Here is a 17,033-nt window from a genome sequence, read left to right as displayed (position 1 = left end):
GACCATCCTTCTCACCCACTCCGTTTTCCCACCTCCTGGAGAGCCAGGAGCTGCAGGAGAGGTGCTGAGCACCCCAAAGCTTAGAAATAACCAGCAGCGAGGGGCTTTCTGCTCCTTTGGCCCATGGAGGTTGCTTTCTGTTGTGAAATATGAAGGTTTGCATCCTTCCTGCATCCCAGTTAACACAGCCATGGCTGCTCCTCCAATCCCCAGCAACTAGAAAAGGGGATTTTTTTCCAATGAATGAAATTATTTGCAGAAGAGGATCCACCAGCTGGAGCGACATGAGCCTGACCGCTTTGGTGAGGCACTGGCAGGACTGAAGGAGGCATGGGCAGCCAGGAAAACAGGATATGTTTAACTGACTCTGAAATAGCATCAGTTTTTATCCCTTAAAAATCTCTGGGGTTTGGGGAAGGATCAGGTCATTTCAGGAAGAAAACCTACCCAAAACACACCTGACTCAATGCACAGTGCAGCCCTGAGAGAAACACACCTTTGGGATGGTGCAAAAAGCCTGGTGTCACTGCCTGTCCCTCGGGTGGGGGGACGGGAGAGCCTCTGTGCCACCCCGTGAGCACCCAGCCACCGGCCGGTGAGGGGCACCCACTGCGACCCACTGCGCTGGGAGGGCAAAAGCACCCATATTTTTTTTGTCTGCAGTTTGGCACCCAGCCCTGGCTCATGGCAGAGACCCCCGGCCCAAGCCCTCAGCAACCATGGGGATTCTCTAATGGCAAATAAGGGTTATGTACTGGCAGGGGCAAGGAAAGCCCTTCTCCTTTCTGCAGCCAGGCAGGGCGCTCAGACGTGTGCTGGGGACTCTGCACAACTCAGACAAGGCACTGCAGTGCCAAGCCCTGCTGTGGTGGGGACACCCAGGGTGGCCCTGGCACCATGCCCACGAACAGGCCTGCACCCCAGCCATGCTGGATGGGGGAAGGGAGCAAGGACGAGCTGGAATGGAGATTAATGCAACAGTCATGATTAGTTCAGCGCAGGCGGATTGCCGGCACCCAGAGAAGCTATTTACTTCCACAGACCAAATGCATTTAAATGATGCTATAATCTGTCGCCGTGAGGGGGACGGGCCCAGCGCCTATGTTTGTTGGCCATAAACTAATCCTGCCGGGATAGGGTCTAGCCCAGCCGCATCCAGCCCGGATTAGGTGCCAGGAGGGTGATCACAACCCAGCCCGGCATGAGTGTCTGCAGCATGGAGGGACAGAGGGTGGGGATGGAAGAAGAAGGGAGGAAGGACATGCATGGATGTACAGATATATGGCTGTTGGCCAGGTAGCAAGGAAGAAAATGTGGATAAGGTGACCCAACAGAGGGAATGGAGGGTGCATGGATGGATGGATGGAAGAAGACAGGCAAATCAGAAATGGCTGGACAGCAAGAAGAGGATAACTCTAGGAAGAGGGAGAAGAGACAACGGATGGAAGGAAGGTTGGAAGGAAGGATGGACAGCACAACAGCTGAGGAGATGGAAGGAAGGAAGGAAGGAAGCAAGCATGGAAGATAGGATGGAAAGAAGGGTGGGTGGAAGGAAGGAAGGACAGCACAACAACTCAGGAGATCAAGGAAGATGGATGGGAGGAGAAAGGGTGGATGGAAGGATGGACAGACAAGCAAAACAGCTCAGGAAACTCCAGTCCCCACACCATTTTCCCCAGCCCCTGCCCTTGTTTCCAGCAGTCCCTGGGAGGGAAGGCGGCTCTTGTGCCCCCACCTCTGGCTGGGTTTGGGGGGACAGAAGGGTTAAGTCCTGACCGCTGGCTCTGCTCTGCGGCTGCTGCAGTTAACGGGATTTGCAGTGCCTGACCTGCATTCCCGGGTTTATTAGGCCGACGCAGAGGGGACCATATGGTCCTTCCAACCTTGCAGCTCAGCACCAAAAAAAGCAGATCTCCATGCCTGCCCAGGCTCCGACCAGTCTGGGGGATGCCTGGACCCACCCCAGGCTGAGGAGCTGCCCCAGCCCCACAGCAGGAGGGGACAGGACTCCTGTGTGTCCCACCCCATGTCCTTCCCACCCCATGGCAGCCTGTGACCCATGGCAGAGAGAGGAGAGAAACGAGGGAGATGGAAACACACAACTGTTGGCAACCCCCTCGCTGAACCCCCACATCTGTCCAGACAGATGTGTCCCACACCAGCCACAGCCGTGTGGCCAGATGGGCTGAGCCACTCCCCCACCCGCAAGGCCATGCAGGGACAGCAGCAGCACCCTCTAGCCATGCCTTAAAATCAAGAAGACACACCAGGCCGAGGGGTCTTGCTTCTGCAAAAAGCAGCACCAAAAGCCCCAGCCCGTCCCTACCTCGGTGAGGGCCCCACTGTGGGGTTTCAGTCCCCAATGGCCACCCTTCTGCTCCATCCCCCCTGCTTGGGGGTGCTGGGGTCAGACAGACTTACAGACACATGGGAAAAGGGGCTGGCGGACAGGCTGGACATAGCTATGGCTGGCAGGGGACACCAGCTTGTTTGCCTTCCCTTCTTTCCTGGAATCCCCAGCAAACAGGGCATGGGGGGAGCATGGCTCAGCCCCTGCGTCCTGCACCTGCTGCAGCCTCACCAGCCCCATCTCTGCTCCCATCCACTGTCCCGAGGCCAAAGATCTTCTCTCCTTATCCAGCACTGATAGCCAATGCTGAGCCTCAGCTTAGCCCCAGCCCCAGCTGTCTGCCATAGGGATCACTTTAGCCATGCTCTGGGGGGGAATCTTTATCCCAGCTTATCTCATGGGATGCAGCAGGAGGGTCCCAGCGTGTATATCCCCACTTAGCAGGGGAAGAACGTATAGGAAAAAGCCCTGGAGAAGAGGGAGGGGAGTTTTGAGGTCATGCCAGGAGGGTTAGAACCTTGCATGGTCATAACGGGCAGCGCTGGGGACTTTGTGCATCAATGGGCCAAACACAGCTCTGAGGGAGATGCTGAAAACACCAGTGAGGTAAGACACCAGCCACAGCTGCCCGGTCTCCTGCCGGGCTGCCATCACGCACCACGGCTATGGCCCACACCAACCCATCATGGCTGGGCTCCCATGGTGGTCCTGCCTTGGAGCAAGCTGGGAAAGCAATGACTTGAGCTGACACAATGATAAAAACCCTCTATAAACACATGGAAAGGGCTGTGGGGAGGGACAGCGGGGCCACGACAGGAAGCTGTGTTACTATCTGTAGCAGAGGGCTTCACACTGGCTTCAAGCCTGGCTTGGGACTCCTGTGGAAGGGTTTCAGCACTCGCCATTCGCCAGGATTCCTGGCCATGGGATGAAAAGGCAGCAGGATTTCATCAGTGGCCAAAGATGCCAGACACAGGCCCTGGGACCCTGCCAACTGCAGCAGCCCAGGGCACAGCTATCACCTCCGGCGCTCTGCAAATGCAAGCAGGGCATGCTTCAACTCCTGGCCATGCAGCAGTGTCCCTCCCACAGAGGTGCACGGATCACAGCAATGCCAGCACCACTAGCACTCCCATTCTCCCCAGATCCTGCCCCATATTGGGGCGACAAGGTGATGATCCCACCCCTGAATCAGGAAGATGAGGGCAGGACACGCTTCTGCCTCAGTTTCCCCATGTAGGTCAGCACCCAGATGAGACAACGGGGTGACAGGTCCACCCAAAACACCAACACTCGGGGGACCATGATAAAACCCTGCAGACCCCAAGGAAGAAGCCCAGCATGGGTGTTCCCCACCAGGACACCAGCACGGATGTCCCAGCTGCTGTTGCGTTTCAAGCCAGCATAAAGCCACCCCACTCCCCCGAGCATCCTGCAGATCCCCAGCTGAGGCTTCAGAGCCCCAAAATCTGGTGGTCCAAGTTTTGCCCCCACAGCCATCAGGGCCAAGCACAAAGGGGAAACACGAGCAGCAATGGCCCCAAATGCCAGGTATGTCCCACACCTGGAGCTCCCACGTCTGGATGCTCCAGCTAGCGGCGGCTCTGGCTCCCAGGGAAGGGCTGGGCTCACACCCTGTTTCCCCACCCATCCCAGGAATGGGCACTGCACCCATCCCTTTCCCTCCCCATCCTGCAGCACCGACCCCCACCATGTTACACTCCTGCCCAAGTAGGATCAGCACCTCCAAACACCCTAAAAAAACAACAAAAAAGGGAAACAGAGGCTTCCACCTCCACCCAAAACTCAGCCAGCCCCAACAGAAGCCTTCTCTGTGCTTCCTCGCAGCCAGGGTTTTAAAAAAAAAAAAGCCAGTAATTAAACACAAGCCAAAATTAGAAAGTACAGGCAAGCCCCTCGTGGAAACACCCGAAATGTTTCCCAGCAGCCGGAGCCTTGAAAATTGTTTTCAGTGACATAAAAGACAACAAGCTCTCCCTTCCCTCCAACGCGCCAAGAGCCTCCATCTCCAGGCCCAGATAATTGGAACTCAATTAAGTGAATAATTGTTACAAATGTAAAATTACCTTCCCTCGGTGCGCAGCTGTGAGACACCCTTGGTGTGGCCGCAGGGAAGGGAGGGACAAGGGGATGCTCCCGGCCCCCAGCTCTGCCCATGGCCGTGGCAGTGATGGGGTGGCAGGGCTGGGAAGCCCCACAGTACCAAGGACTGCAACTCCTAGCCTGGGAGGTTAAACGGGTCTAGGCTTCCCCAAACCAGCCTGGGGTAGGAACTGGGCAGATGCTGGCCAGGAAAAGTGAATCAAGCCCTACTGTGAGAAGCAGCACTGGCTCTGAGTGGATTCTCTAGTGTGTAATACAGGGTTGTGCTTATGCCTGGTGGACACTGCTATATTCTCCTTTCTTTTAGGTTCTTGAGACTGCTCCCACTCCAAAAGGTCCAGCCCAGCTCCATCAGCAGAAGCAATAAAATAAGAAATGCTGTTGGGACCCAGCCCCAGGTCAGCACACAGCCTGTATTTTGAGGCTGGCAGCACTAAGCAAAAGGGAACCACCCCAACATCCCACCAGGCTGGTGGTGCTGAGCTCTGCATTTCTCCCAGGAAATTATTAAAAGGGGGGGGGGGGGGGGGGGGGGGAGCAAGGAACCTAAAGGAATAAATAAATATGGCCTAAATGGGATGTGCCGTGCAGAGGCGCAGCCTGCCATAAATTCTTGGCGCAGGCAAGGCTTTTACGCAGCAGCTACTTTAAAGCAATTTCCACAAATCACAGCAAGGGACAGGCCGAGGGACAGGAGGAGAGGGCCTTTATGGAGGAGGAAGAAAAATGAAGAAATGAATTAAAAGGGCGGGGGGGATGAGGAAGTGCCTGACCATGAACGTCCACAGGGATGCCTTGGGGCTCCAAAAGGCTGTGGGGAAGGAAGCAACCCCAGGATGAAGCTGGCAGCCCTGAGACCTCAGCACGTACTGCGGTGGGACCAAGCTGGGTCCCTCCCGCCATGTTGTGTTCCCCCCATGCCAGGAGCTGGGAGCAGCCCCTCAGCAGCAGGCAGGCACAGATGGCTTCCCCAAATAGCCCCTCCCTGGGGAGCCAGAAGTGGGAGGACAGGCAGCAGGGGAGAGTCCTGAGGGGTGGCTTGGGGAAGCAGAGACATGGACAGCAGCTCCCAAGGGAGAAGCCCCCAGCACCACAGCGTTGGGGTGGAGGCAATGCGATGACCCCCAACAAAGCCATATGTCCTGCTCAGGTCCCCCCCATCCCCTCTCCGTCCTCTCCCACCATGGCCAGGAGCAGGACCATCCTCCCAGCATCCTCCAAATCTGAACACCAGATACGCCCCCTGGGCTGTCCCCTCCCCGCTGCCGCCACCAGCCCAGGCTGTGCCGAGTGACACGTTTCAGACTGATTAGATGCCGATTAATTTTACCCCCTGGTGACGTGTGTCAGACTGCGTTCAGAGCCAGAGCAGTATTCAGTTCCAGAGACACCCAAGAAGCACGAAGAACCTCAGACAATCCCAGTCCATAGCCAGGGCTGGGGTCCAGCATCAGCCCCAGGCCCCACCTGATGTCCCCAAAAGAAGGGTCAGGGACAGGCACCAGGCTGGGGACTTCTCCACCTCAGCACTTTGCCACCCAGCAAAGCAGCCACAGCACCAAGCGCGCACAGCTTGAATAAATTCCCTTCCTTTTTTTAATTTAGCTGATACCCGGAAAGAAACACATCCAGCAGCCACACCAAGCTGGCAGCGGCAGGTATTGCATTTTCTACCTTATTTATCTTCAAGTGGGAAAACATAGCTTTTCCTTTAATAATTAAAAAAATATATCTCAACTTTTGCCCCCAGCCTGGCCCAGTCAAGCCCATTTAACCACAGCAAAACCTGCTGGGAGGCAACAGTGCCTGAGAGCAGGGGCAAAGCCACCCCAGCAGCATCTGCTTGGGCTTTTAGCAGAGATATTGAAAAAATCAAGGACAGCAAATGTTGTCCAAGCAATGGGAAAATGCTCGCCAGCAGGAGATGGTGGTTTCATCAGAAAACTGCAAATTGCCTTGATTACGGTATCCTCCTGGGAGGCAAGACCAGCAAGCGAGGGGCGCAGCACCCAGCTGGTGGCAAGGGACATGAGTCCAGCAGGGAACAGCAATGAGTCGGGCAACAACTTAAGAAAAATGATGGGAGTGGTCCCCAGGAGAGCCACATCCCAAGGAGCAGCCTCTGCATCCCAAACCCAGGATGTCTTGGGGAGAGGTGACAGCCTATAAATCCCCCAGCCTGCCTGGTGCATCCCCCACGGTGGAGATTGCTGTGCCACCACAAAATGTGGCTGGAGGACCCCGTTTCTCCCAATTTTCAGGGAAATGGTGAGCTCCAACCTCCTCTCCCATTGGCGAGGAACACCAGGACCTGCCACACTTTCCACCATTGAACCATTTCTCATCCTGACATTGCACATGGACAAACTCCCCAGGAGGGACCCCATTCCCAAAGGCACTTCTGGGGTCCCCCAGCCCCATAACAACATGTCCCACTCCAGAAGCAGCCACCTCCCTCCTTCCCCGGGGGGCTGCTTGTTAACAGAGCCATGTATTTAATAACAAAAGACTCTGATTAGATTAACGAGAGTGACCTTTTCCAGATGGATTGGATGCTCATACGGGAGCCACAACGGGCGCCGCGCAGGAGGGGAACACACACGGCAGCTCGCAGATTCCTCCACACACCCATCACAAGCTATTTCAGCCAGACAATTTCAGGACCCAAATAAAAAAAAAAATCAGGTTATGCCATGTAAGCACCCCTTCCCTCACCCATCATCTCCCCACATCTCCCAGGATGAGGCCACGTACTGCCACCCACCTCCCTGTTAGAGCCTGGGGGGCTATGGGAGGGGATGGAGCTGGGATGCGCTGGTGCATCATCAGGAATGTTTTGCAGGGACCCGGCTGGGTTGGTTTTTCCTTTCCTCCTCTTTTTAGGATGCAGAGGTGCTAGGCAAGACCTCGGCAGCTGGTCATGGTGGGGTGAATTAAATAGTAACACTGAAAAAAAAAAAAAAGCTAGTTTTCCAAAACTTGCTGCACAGTCCCCAGCTGGAGGGCTGCTGCCACCTGATGCCCTGCCTCAGTTTCCCCCAGTGATGCAGCAGGGCTGAGCCCAGGGTGCAACATTGTGCACACACAGACACAAGCACACACGAGAGGATGTCTGTGGATGTGGGTACTGAGGCACCTAACGCGTCTCGAAATCCCCAGGGCCAAAGGCTGCAACTGATGTTCACCAAAATAATTGCTCAGAGGATTTCCGTCATGCCACCAATAGCATCCCTCATCCTTTTCTCTTTCCTACACAACACCAAGAAGGCAAGAGGGGGAGAAAAAAGGCAATTTCCTCGTGGGGCGTCCAACTTCATACCCCCATGTCCCACCACAAGAATCCTGCTGGGATTCAAGATATTGGGGTTGGGGGGAGAGGGAGCGGGCCCTGGGGTCATGCAAGAACACCCCAGACCTGAAAGTCTTTTGGCCTTTGGCTCTGGGGTGCCCTTGTGTGACCCCCTTTTCTCTGGCACAAAAGGTAAAACTTGTGCCGGGTTTAACCCTGCTCGGAGGCTGGATCCTGTCCTCTCACCTGCCTGCCAGGATGAGGAAAGATCCTATTGCCCCTTCTCTGCTCCTAGCTGGAGCTAAGGATGATCAGCCACTCTGACCCCATTGGCATGGCCGGGATGGGGGCTGTTAAATAAGCAAACGCTGGGTGTACGTTCCTGGTTCGGGTGTTAAATGAGCAAACGCTGGGTGTACGTTCCCGGTTCGGCAGCGAGTTATTGCACATCTCCACCTGCTGGTCTGAAAATCCCTGAGCCAGGAGATGCTCTGAGCCAAAACAGAGATGGGTGGTGGTCTGTACGCCCCAACCCCAGTGGGGGCCACGCTGTCTGAAGCCCCCACCAGGGCTGGAGCCACAGGCCACAGCATTGTCCTTCCCCCCCAGCGCCAAGCCTGGGACCTGCCCATGGTGGGAATAACCAGGGGGAGATATGGGGAGAGCAGCACGGCCCCATCACCATCGGCAGTGGGATGGAGGCACCAGGGCTGTAGGAGCTAGCACGGGACCCCAAGCCTGCCTTGCATGCCAGAACATATGCTGAATAACCCCAGCACCCCTGGACCACTGCCTCTGGGCAAATGTTGCCTCTGGGAGAGGGGAATCCGAGGCACGCTGCAGGGATGAGGCTCAGCAGGCAGCAGAAAGAAGACGCAGGAGTCTAAGCTCAACCCAATGGACAGCACAAGTTATTTTGCAAACCAGTGGTTAAATCCCCCCCACCTGTGCCGCATCCCGTGCTTTGCAGCACAACTGCACTGAGCGCACACCACCAGCATCCCCCACCACGCCGCAGCCCCGGCATCCGTCCATCCCTCTTGCGAGCCCTGGGGCCATCCCATCCCAGAGGTGCCAAAAAAAACCCTTTCTGGAAGCAACAGATCTGGGGCCAGCAGCCAGGCAGCTCCTGGGGCTCCCAGTGCTGGCAGGGGAGCACAGGGGGGACGAGGCTGGTGCTGAGGGTTGCTCTTAAATAAAAAACAAGGGAAAAGGGAATAAAAAACCCTGGACAGGAAAACAAGGTGCCGCTTTGCTGCTGGCTGACCCCCATGGCCAGCCAGGCAATTTGTAAGAAAGGCTGGGAAAATTAGGAGCGCTCAGCCTCTTTTTCCGGCTCCCTCCGAGACCTTTATTTGTCCAGGAAAGGCCGAAGCGGCAGTGAGGGCAGCTGCGTATCCTGAAAAGAGCGTAAAAACTCCTGGCAGAGGCTTCTCTCCCTGCCGGCGCAGGCATCCTCCCGCAGCAGTGCGGCGAGCCCGGGCCCCGCATCCAGCACAGGCCACCCTCGCCTGCTTCATGCTGGCATCACTGCTGTGGGGACCCCCCACCCATTGCATCCCCCAGCCCAGGGGCCAGATCCTGCACTGGGATAAACCAGAGGCCTGACCCACAGGGCTGTTAGTGTTCCAGCAGCAACAGGGGGGCTCGGAAATGCCCAGGAGGGGATGAGGAGCACGGGACCACATCCAGTCCCTGCACGGGAGGTGATTCCTGATGGATTGCTTCCACAGGGATATTTCCCATCACCTGCCAGCAAAGCCAACAGCTGCCTTTGGCAGTGCACCCGCCATGGGGAAGCACCGACCTAGACAGCTGAATCTCATCCAGGCAAATTGAGGAGCAGAATGAGGTCTCCTGGTGGTCCCAAAGAGGAGAGTGCTGCCAGCAAACCCTGCTTGGGCAGCACCCCAGGAAACACCGAGTCTCAGGGTACAGGGGGGTAGGATCTGTCACCCCAAAGAATGCTATGTAAAGTTGCCGTGCTCGCTAGCCTGGATCATCTCTGCTCCTGCTCCTCTGTTGGGGTCAGAGTTTTTTCCTGCCAGCTCCCCGCAATGCTCCCAATGTCCCCCTTCCTCCTTTTTTCACCACTGGGTGAGCAGCTCCCCAGCCTCCTCAAAGAACCTCATGGGGCTGCAGATGCCTGAGAAATCCCTGTCTGAGCCCCAGAAGTGCCTTGGCCATGGGCTGCAGGTGCATAATGGAGCCAGGCACAGTCCAGAGACCCCTCCAGCTCCTGGGGGTTTCTCATTTGAGCTGGGCAGTGCAGCCCCCAGCCCCTGGCACATTCCGAGCCCACAGTCAGAGCCAGGCTGGCAGGAGGGGTCTGGGTAGCTCCCCCTAAACTGCAAGCAGCTCCCCACTTTCTGCTCTACCAAGCCAGCTAGCTGCTGGTTAAAGTGGCTTTGGCTGGGGCATCTGTGGGGCTTGGGTTTACACAGAAACCACCCAAAAAAAAAATCCACAGAAACCAGCCCCTTACCCCCCAGGGTGTGTGACCCCTCTTCAGCCTTGCTTGCCAAAAAGAGCCCCGAGCAGCAGGTGCTGGCATCCCCAGAGCTGTCACTGGGGCAGGCTGGGATGTCACCATGGCTTGGCCATGGCATGGCAGTGATTTGGATACAACTCAGGGCAAGTGAGTGCAGGCAGCGGGGGCCCCCCTGCCCAGGCTGCAGGCAGGGGCAGCACCGCCAGCCCCAAAACCCTTGCCCAAAAAACCCAGGGGGGGGCTGATCAGAAACAGAGGCATGGCAGGGTCTGCACCCCCATCCCCACACCCCAAAATGATGCCAGCTCAGCAGTGCTTGTCCTGTAACTCAATATAGGCTGGGAAAGTGCCTGGGTACGGGTCTGGGGGATAAGCGAGTGGATAATAGCAGATAAAGCCCCTGATCCTCCTGCTAAAGCAGCTCTGCATTAAGGAGACAAGGGACGGGGGGGCTGGAGGGGGACTGAAGCCCTATCACCCCATGTCCCCCCCGCCACCCAGCTCCCTGCCCGGGGAAACAGCCCGCTGCAACCACAAGCTGTCATTTTATTAAGCCAGGAATAAACTAATCTTTACCCATTTCGCTGAGGGCGGGCATAGAGGACCAGAGGAGGTGGTGGCTGCGGGAGTGGGGGGATCCCAGCTGGTACGGTGGGGCAGGGGCTGCCCCTGGGGCGGCAGACGGGGCTGGAGAGGGCAGATGGGTGCAGACCCCTCCTGTATTGCAGACACACACGTAACATGTAGATCCCCCCACCCCGCCCGGTGCCAGCAGCTCTTACCGGGGAGCAGCAGGGAGCAGAGGCAGCAGAGCAGGGCGGCCGGCCCGGGGTGCATCTTCTCCGGAGAGGCCATTGCAAGGTGGGGGGCAGCCGGAAAACCGGGGAAACCCCAAGCCACCCCCGTAGCAAAAAAAAAAAAAAAAAAAGGAATCCAAACCAAGCACCAAAAAAACCGCAGAAATCCCCTAAATCCAACCACGTGCGAGCCGGGAGCAGCACCCAACGCTGGAATTTGGGGAGGGGGGGGGCCCAGCTCAGGTTAGCGGGGGCTCGGCTTTGCGCCCCCCAGCTCAGGGAGCACAGCACCCCATCTCCGGCCCCCCACCCCTCCCCACCCGCACCCCAAACCTGCCGCAACCCCCCCCCCCCCCCAGTGCCTGCAGGGCGACCGGGGGAGCGCCCAGCCGGCGGGGGCGGGTTCCCCTCCTCTTCTTCCTCCTCAGCAGCCGGGAGTGGGGGGGGAGAAGAGAAGAGCACGTGTAACCCCCTCCCGGAAGAAAAAAAATCTAAGAGATGTGCTGATGAAGGATGATGCTGCAGGGCTAGCAGGTCGCCAGCCCCCCCCCGTGCACAAGAATGAAAATAAGATCTCCAAGATCTTAAAAAAAAAAAAAAAAAAAAAGCTGAATTAAAGCGCTCCCCCCAGGAAAAAACCCAATGGTAAGAAAAAACCACAACCCAAAGCAGGCGGGTGAATAATTAATCCCAGGCAGATACAATTAATCAGCGGCAGGAGCAGCTCGGCGGCGGAGTCCCCGCATCCGAAGGCAAAGTTTGGGGGGAGCGGGGCCGGGGGGGCGGCCAGGGCTCACCCGCTGCCCCCCTGCGGGGGCTGTGAGAGGGGGGACCCGGCCATGAGCATGCAAACAGGAGGAGTCCCCGCCTCCTCTGTTCCCCCACCCCCCGGACTGAAGACGGGAGGTGCACCCCCTCCTGCTCGCAAATAAAATTAAAGAAGGGGTGCAGAAGCCTTGGGGAAAGCGGCAAGTTTGGGGGGTTCTGCCCCTCGTCCCCCTTCGGGCCCCCCCTCCCCCCGGCGCTCCCGTGGCCGCTCGCCCGGCCGGAGCCGCATCGGGCTCCGGTGGGTGCCAGCGAGGGGAGGGCGGCAGGGGGAGGCGCCTTCCTCCTCTTCTTCCTCCTCCCCCTCCTCTTCGGGCGAGGAGGTGGTAGCCGAGCGGAGCCCCGTTCCCCGCCGGTGCAGTGCGATGCGATACAGCCCCCACCCCCCGCTTCCCGACAATCCCCCCCCCAAGGGGGGTCCTAGCCGACCCCCTCACCCCAGCACCCCGGGGTGCGGCGAAGTGGGGGCTGCACGGCCGGGCCTGCCCTCCGCTGCGTGCCCTGCACTGCTACCGCTGCAATGTAAGAGATAATAACAAAAAATGGCATTTGGGGACATCCCCCCCAGGGGCAGGAGTTGGGGGGGGGGGAGCAGAGAGGGGGCACATGCCTCATGACCCCTGGATGGAGAGGGCCAGCTGGGTTTGGTTGCTCCTCTCCACTCTGGAGGCGTTTGGGCCCCCTCCCCATCCCTGCTGTGGCCAGGGTGTCCCCTGCCTCCCCGGCCCCCTCTGCTAGTGCCCCCCAGGGGGGATCAACCTTGTCACCGCACTCTGTTCAGCACTGTGCACGCAGGCAGGGCCCGGCTGCAGCCCCCACGTGTGGCCGCAGGTGGCTGGGAACACCCTGTGCCCGCCTGGGGATGGGGGATCAGCCACTGCCTCACCCCAGTCCCTGGTGGGCTGCCTAGTCCCCTCCACAACATACACCCAGGGACCCTCTCCTGCAGGGCCCGGAGGTACTCACAGCGTGGCTGGGGAGGGGTTCTCCTCGTCCCGGCTTGCTGCTGCTGGTATGGAGCCATGGCAGAGATGGATTTTCGGGGTGCATCGCTGCCTTCGCACCCTGGGAATGCCATGCTCCCCTCAGCTGCGTGGCGCCCAGTGGGGATGCTGGTGTCTGGGGACCGAGTCCTCACCATAGCCATTCCTACATGGTTCACGTGTCCCCTCCCCACATCCACACACTACATGCAGTCCAGCCGCTCCAGCCCGAGGGTGGGTTTTCCTGGCTCCACCTGCCCTGTGAGCACCCCAGGTGCCTTCACGCTCCCTGCTCTGCTGCCATATATTTCCCCATCTCCCTTCACCAGGAAATATTGGCCAGCGCATTCCTCCTGGCAGCCTCATTTACAGTGGAAGTGCATAAGACATCTCCATTAATGCCAAAATAATTCACAGCAATTAATGGGATTGACCTTGAGCAGTGACAGAAGCTGAAGATGCCCCCAAGAAGCAGCAGCCCAGGAGCACTGAGGGAAGGACATTCCCTGGGCCACCCTGGAACCTTTGGGTGCCTCTGGGAGGTCTTTGGAAATACTGCTGGGGGATGGCAGAGGGACCAGAGCAAAGAAGAGGAGGGAGATGGGGTCTGCCCTGAAACCCACTCCCAGGAGCCCCGCAGGAAGGACAGAGCATCATTTTTGGTGACCAAAAAAGGTCCAGCTGCTGCAACAAGCAGCCCCATGCCACCACCCAGGCAACCATCGCTTGTTTTCGTAAAAATCTCATGATTTATAAGCCAATCTCCCGATTGCTTTGGGCAGGGGAGGGCTGACTCATGGGCCTGAATCCCCAGGGATGGCAAAGCAGGAGACAGAGCCAAGCAGTGGCTGGGCCGTGATTCATCTCTCCTCAGCCTGTCCAGAGGGCGATGGGGCATAGTCTCAGTTTCCCCACTCCAAAACAGGCCCTAGGGTTGGGAAATTAGGGACGATGATGGGACCACACTGCATCCTGCATCCCATCGTGGGAACCTTTCCCACTGATGGATGAGTGCTTTTAAAGCAGGGTGTTTGGGTGCCATCCCTCCCGCCTTCCCGTGGCGCCTCTGGCAGGTTCTTGGCACAGCCACTGGGATGTGTTTCAGCTGTTACAGAAGTATTTTTACCCTGGTTAGATTTTATTTATGGCTCCAGCTGTGTCAGGCGGGGAAGCTGGGGTGAGTAAGAGCAGGCGGTTGTGATCTCTTCGCTGAATGAGGACCAAAGCCGGCATGCCGGCAGGGTTGCCACTTGTGCCAGGGAGGTGCCAGAGACAAATCCCATTATTTTAGCAGGAGCCAAGGCAGGGAAGGTCAAAATGCAACACCAGAGCCGGGTCCCATTCATCTTCATGGGGACCCACCTGAGCATCTCCTGCTCTTTCAGACATCTGACAGACTGGAAAGCCCAAGGATGGATTTCCCAAGGAGTTACCGCAAAAAACATTGAGGGCTGTCCAGGCAGGGCTGGGTCTGGCTTCCCCCATCACCCCCAGGCTGTTGCAGACACCAGCTGGCACCGGTGACCTTTCACCCCAGTGGCATTGGCTTCACTCCTGATGGCATCGCACCCACCCCAATCACAACAGCCCCTTGAGCCCAACGTAGGGAAGGATTTTGGGGTGCAAACCCTATGGGCTGGAGGCACTTTGGAGCCACTGACCTCCATGAGGCTAAATGCCGGCTGCGGAAGCAAACCCCAAGCAAGAACATTTGTGCCAGGTCAGACAGAAAGCATCCACAGTGCCGGGACAGCCCAGCCTCTTTCTGGTAATCCCTGGCCTGCATTTCACCTGCCTGTAATCCCAGGGCAGCACTAATCACTGGGATAACAGTGCCCGGCAGGCACTAATCGCCGAGTCCGGCCCTAATCCCTGTGGGAGCCACCGCAGAGGTGTTGCAGCGGAGCCGTGTCGCGGAGGCAGGTGGGCAGTGGGCGCAGGGGATGCTGCAAAGGGCCCAAGGGTGATGGGTGCAGGGTCTGGGGAGGGACATCCCTTTCCCTTTGCATGGGGAAACTGAGGCACCCACAGGAACAACGCCCCCCAGGGCACATCCAAACTTTCCCCAGCTCTGCTGGTAATGCAAGGATAGGGCTGTAAAAGGTGGTGGGGAGGGCTCACGGCGTGCGACTGCCCCCCAGATGCAGCAGCATGGGTAGATGCAAGCACTGAACTCCGCCTTTTTTTGGGGGGGTTAAACAAAAGCCCAAAAGCCAGGACTGGGGGTTTTTGCCTGGGGAGACACCCTGGGCTGTTATTTTTCATGCCATGACCCCCAGGACCCTCCAAAGAAGATAAATCACCTATAAACCAGAAAGAATTAAAAAAAAAATCCCTGGGAATGCCTCAGGGCAGTGAAACCCTCAGCCCAAGCCTCCAGCTTCCCCATTATTTTCCAATAAAGATTAATGCAGGCAGGGAAGTTCCTCGCCTGCAAGAAGATCTCTTTGACAGTGGCTGCCTTGTTAGAAGCTGGAGCACTCGCACCCTGGTCCGCTAAGCTAATTCTGTGCGGGAGTTGAATGGCTGATCCTGGAACATGATTAAAAATATATATCAATTCCCTCCCTTTCAAAGTAGCACCCGGAATATATTTATATCATCCGCCTTTCCTTATATAGTTCTGATAATGACATAAATATAGAAATCCCGTAATTGCCATAAATTAATTTTATATTATTATTTCTAAGGCAAGGGGAAAAAAAAGCCTTTTATTGTAATTAATTGTCCAGCTAGTTTCCTAGCAGGGTTTGTGGCTTATTACATGGGTCCATGACTCCATCCTGCTCTTCCCCCTCCTCTGCCAGTTGGGGACTGACCCCATCACTGGTCCCCAGGGCCACCCCAGGTCTCCTTCCTCCCGGTGTGATGCTGGCAGAGGAAAACGGGTGAGAGAAGCAAGAAACAGGCTGAGATATTTCACCACTGAGATGCTGCAGGTCCTGAGCACACCCCATGGTACTCATGGCCAGCAAATTGTTTTGACTTTCAGGTGCCCCAAACAATGTAACGGCACATTGGATATTGAATGCAATATTTATAATATTAAAATTAATATTTTAATAGCGTATAAAAGTAACGGAAGGGTGAATCAAAGCAGTAGCGCCAAGCCCTTTCCTTCTTGAGAGATAAAAATGTTTCATTTCAATTTTACTGTTTGGATTCATCTTTGCCTTGACTTTTACGTTCTATTAAAATATTAATTTCAGGCTATATCATAGGCCTTTAATATTTTATCTGATATAACAAGTCAACATTATCAAAGTTGTTGGGGCTCAGCATGGGGGAATGAAACGGCCCCGCGAGTAGGAAACCCTGCGGACTCAGCAGTTCAGAGGGGAACATCTCAATAGACCAGCAGTGATTTTTTTTTTCCTCTTTCCTTCCAAAAATTTTTACACCATAGGCAAATTTCTCCATTTCCATTTTTTTGCTGTATCTCCAAGGAAAAAAAGAAGCAAATGCCACAGCTTGGGTGTCCCTCTCAGGGCAGGGCCGAAGGTGTAAATCCCTGTGGCCAGGTGCTGAGCTGTGCTTCATGTGCATGTGAGACCATCCATCGCATGCTGAAACACCCCATATTAAAACAGAGCATCCTGGCACCCTCACAGAAAAATTGAGGAACACCACGTCTCTCCAGCGCCTGGGAGTCAAGGCACCTAATTACAGGAGCTCGTTAGGAGGGGGTGGTTATCTTGGCAGCCAGGGAGGCCAACAATAACGTTTCTTTTCTTGCCTTGCTGTTTGCTTCCCCCTCCACACCCCGCAAATAAAAAAGCCTGTGGAGATTCGGGGGAGGATTTAGCCACTTGGATGAGTTCAAAAGCAGCTCCCCTTAAAAGGCAGTGGGCTGGTGGCAGCGCTGAGGCCGCAAGCACCTGGTCCTGGGTGTTGTTAGATGCAGGGAGCAACAAGGTGAGGACCAACCCATCAGTTTTTTCTTATTTTAGAGGGGTTGAGGGGATTTGCAGCACCTAAATCAAATACCAAGCCCTTGAGGCAAGCAAGGCATCATCAGACACCAAGAAACCAAAAGCAACAGGTTCTGCCTTAAGCAAAAGCATGTTTTGCATCCCAACTGCAGGATTTCAGCGACAGCCAGATCCTGACCTGCCAATTGCCAAAGCCCCTGCAGTGCCTGGGGGTGCAGGAGGGCTGACGGGAAAACTCAGAG

At 56.4% G+C, this 17,033-nt stretch overlaps 1 protein-coding gene across 1 annotated transcript in view; it reads right to left on the bottom strand.

Annotated features, from left to right (window-relative positions):
• The window catches only part of TMEM132E (transmembrane protein 132E), a 28,697-nt gene extending 16,546 nt beyond the window's left edge, over positions 1 to 12,151 (bottom strand). The window contains exon 1 of the mRNA XM_075113015.1: positions 11,037 to 12,151. Coding sequence (XP_074969116.1) covers positions 11,037 to 11,109 — 73 coding nt within the window. The 5' untranslated portion in view covers positions 11,110 to 12,151. The remainder of the gene's footprint in view (positions 1 to 11,036) is intronic.
• Between the last annotated feature and the right edge of the window lie 4,882 nt (positions 12,152 to 17,033).

The sequence above is a fragment of the Phalacrocorax aristotelis genome, chromosome 18 (assembly GCF_949628215.1).
Source record: "Phalacrocorax aristotelis chromosome 18, bGulAri2.1, whole genome shotgun sequence".
Lineage (NCBI taxonomy): Eukaryota > Metazoa > Chordata > Aves > Suliformes > Phalacrocoracidae > Phalacrocorax > Phalacrocorax aristotelis.
This window is presented reverse-complemented; position numbering and strand designations above follow the sequence as displayed.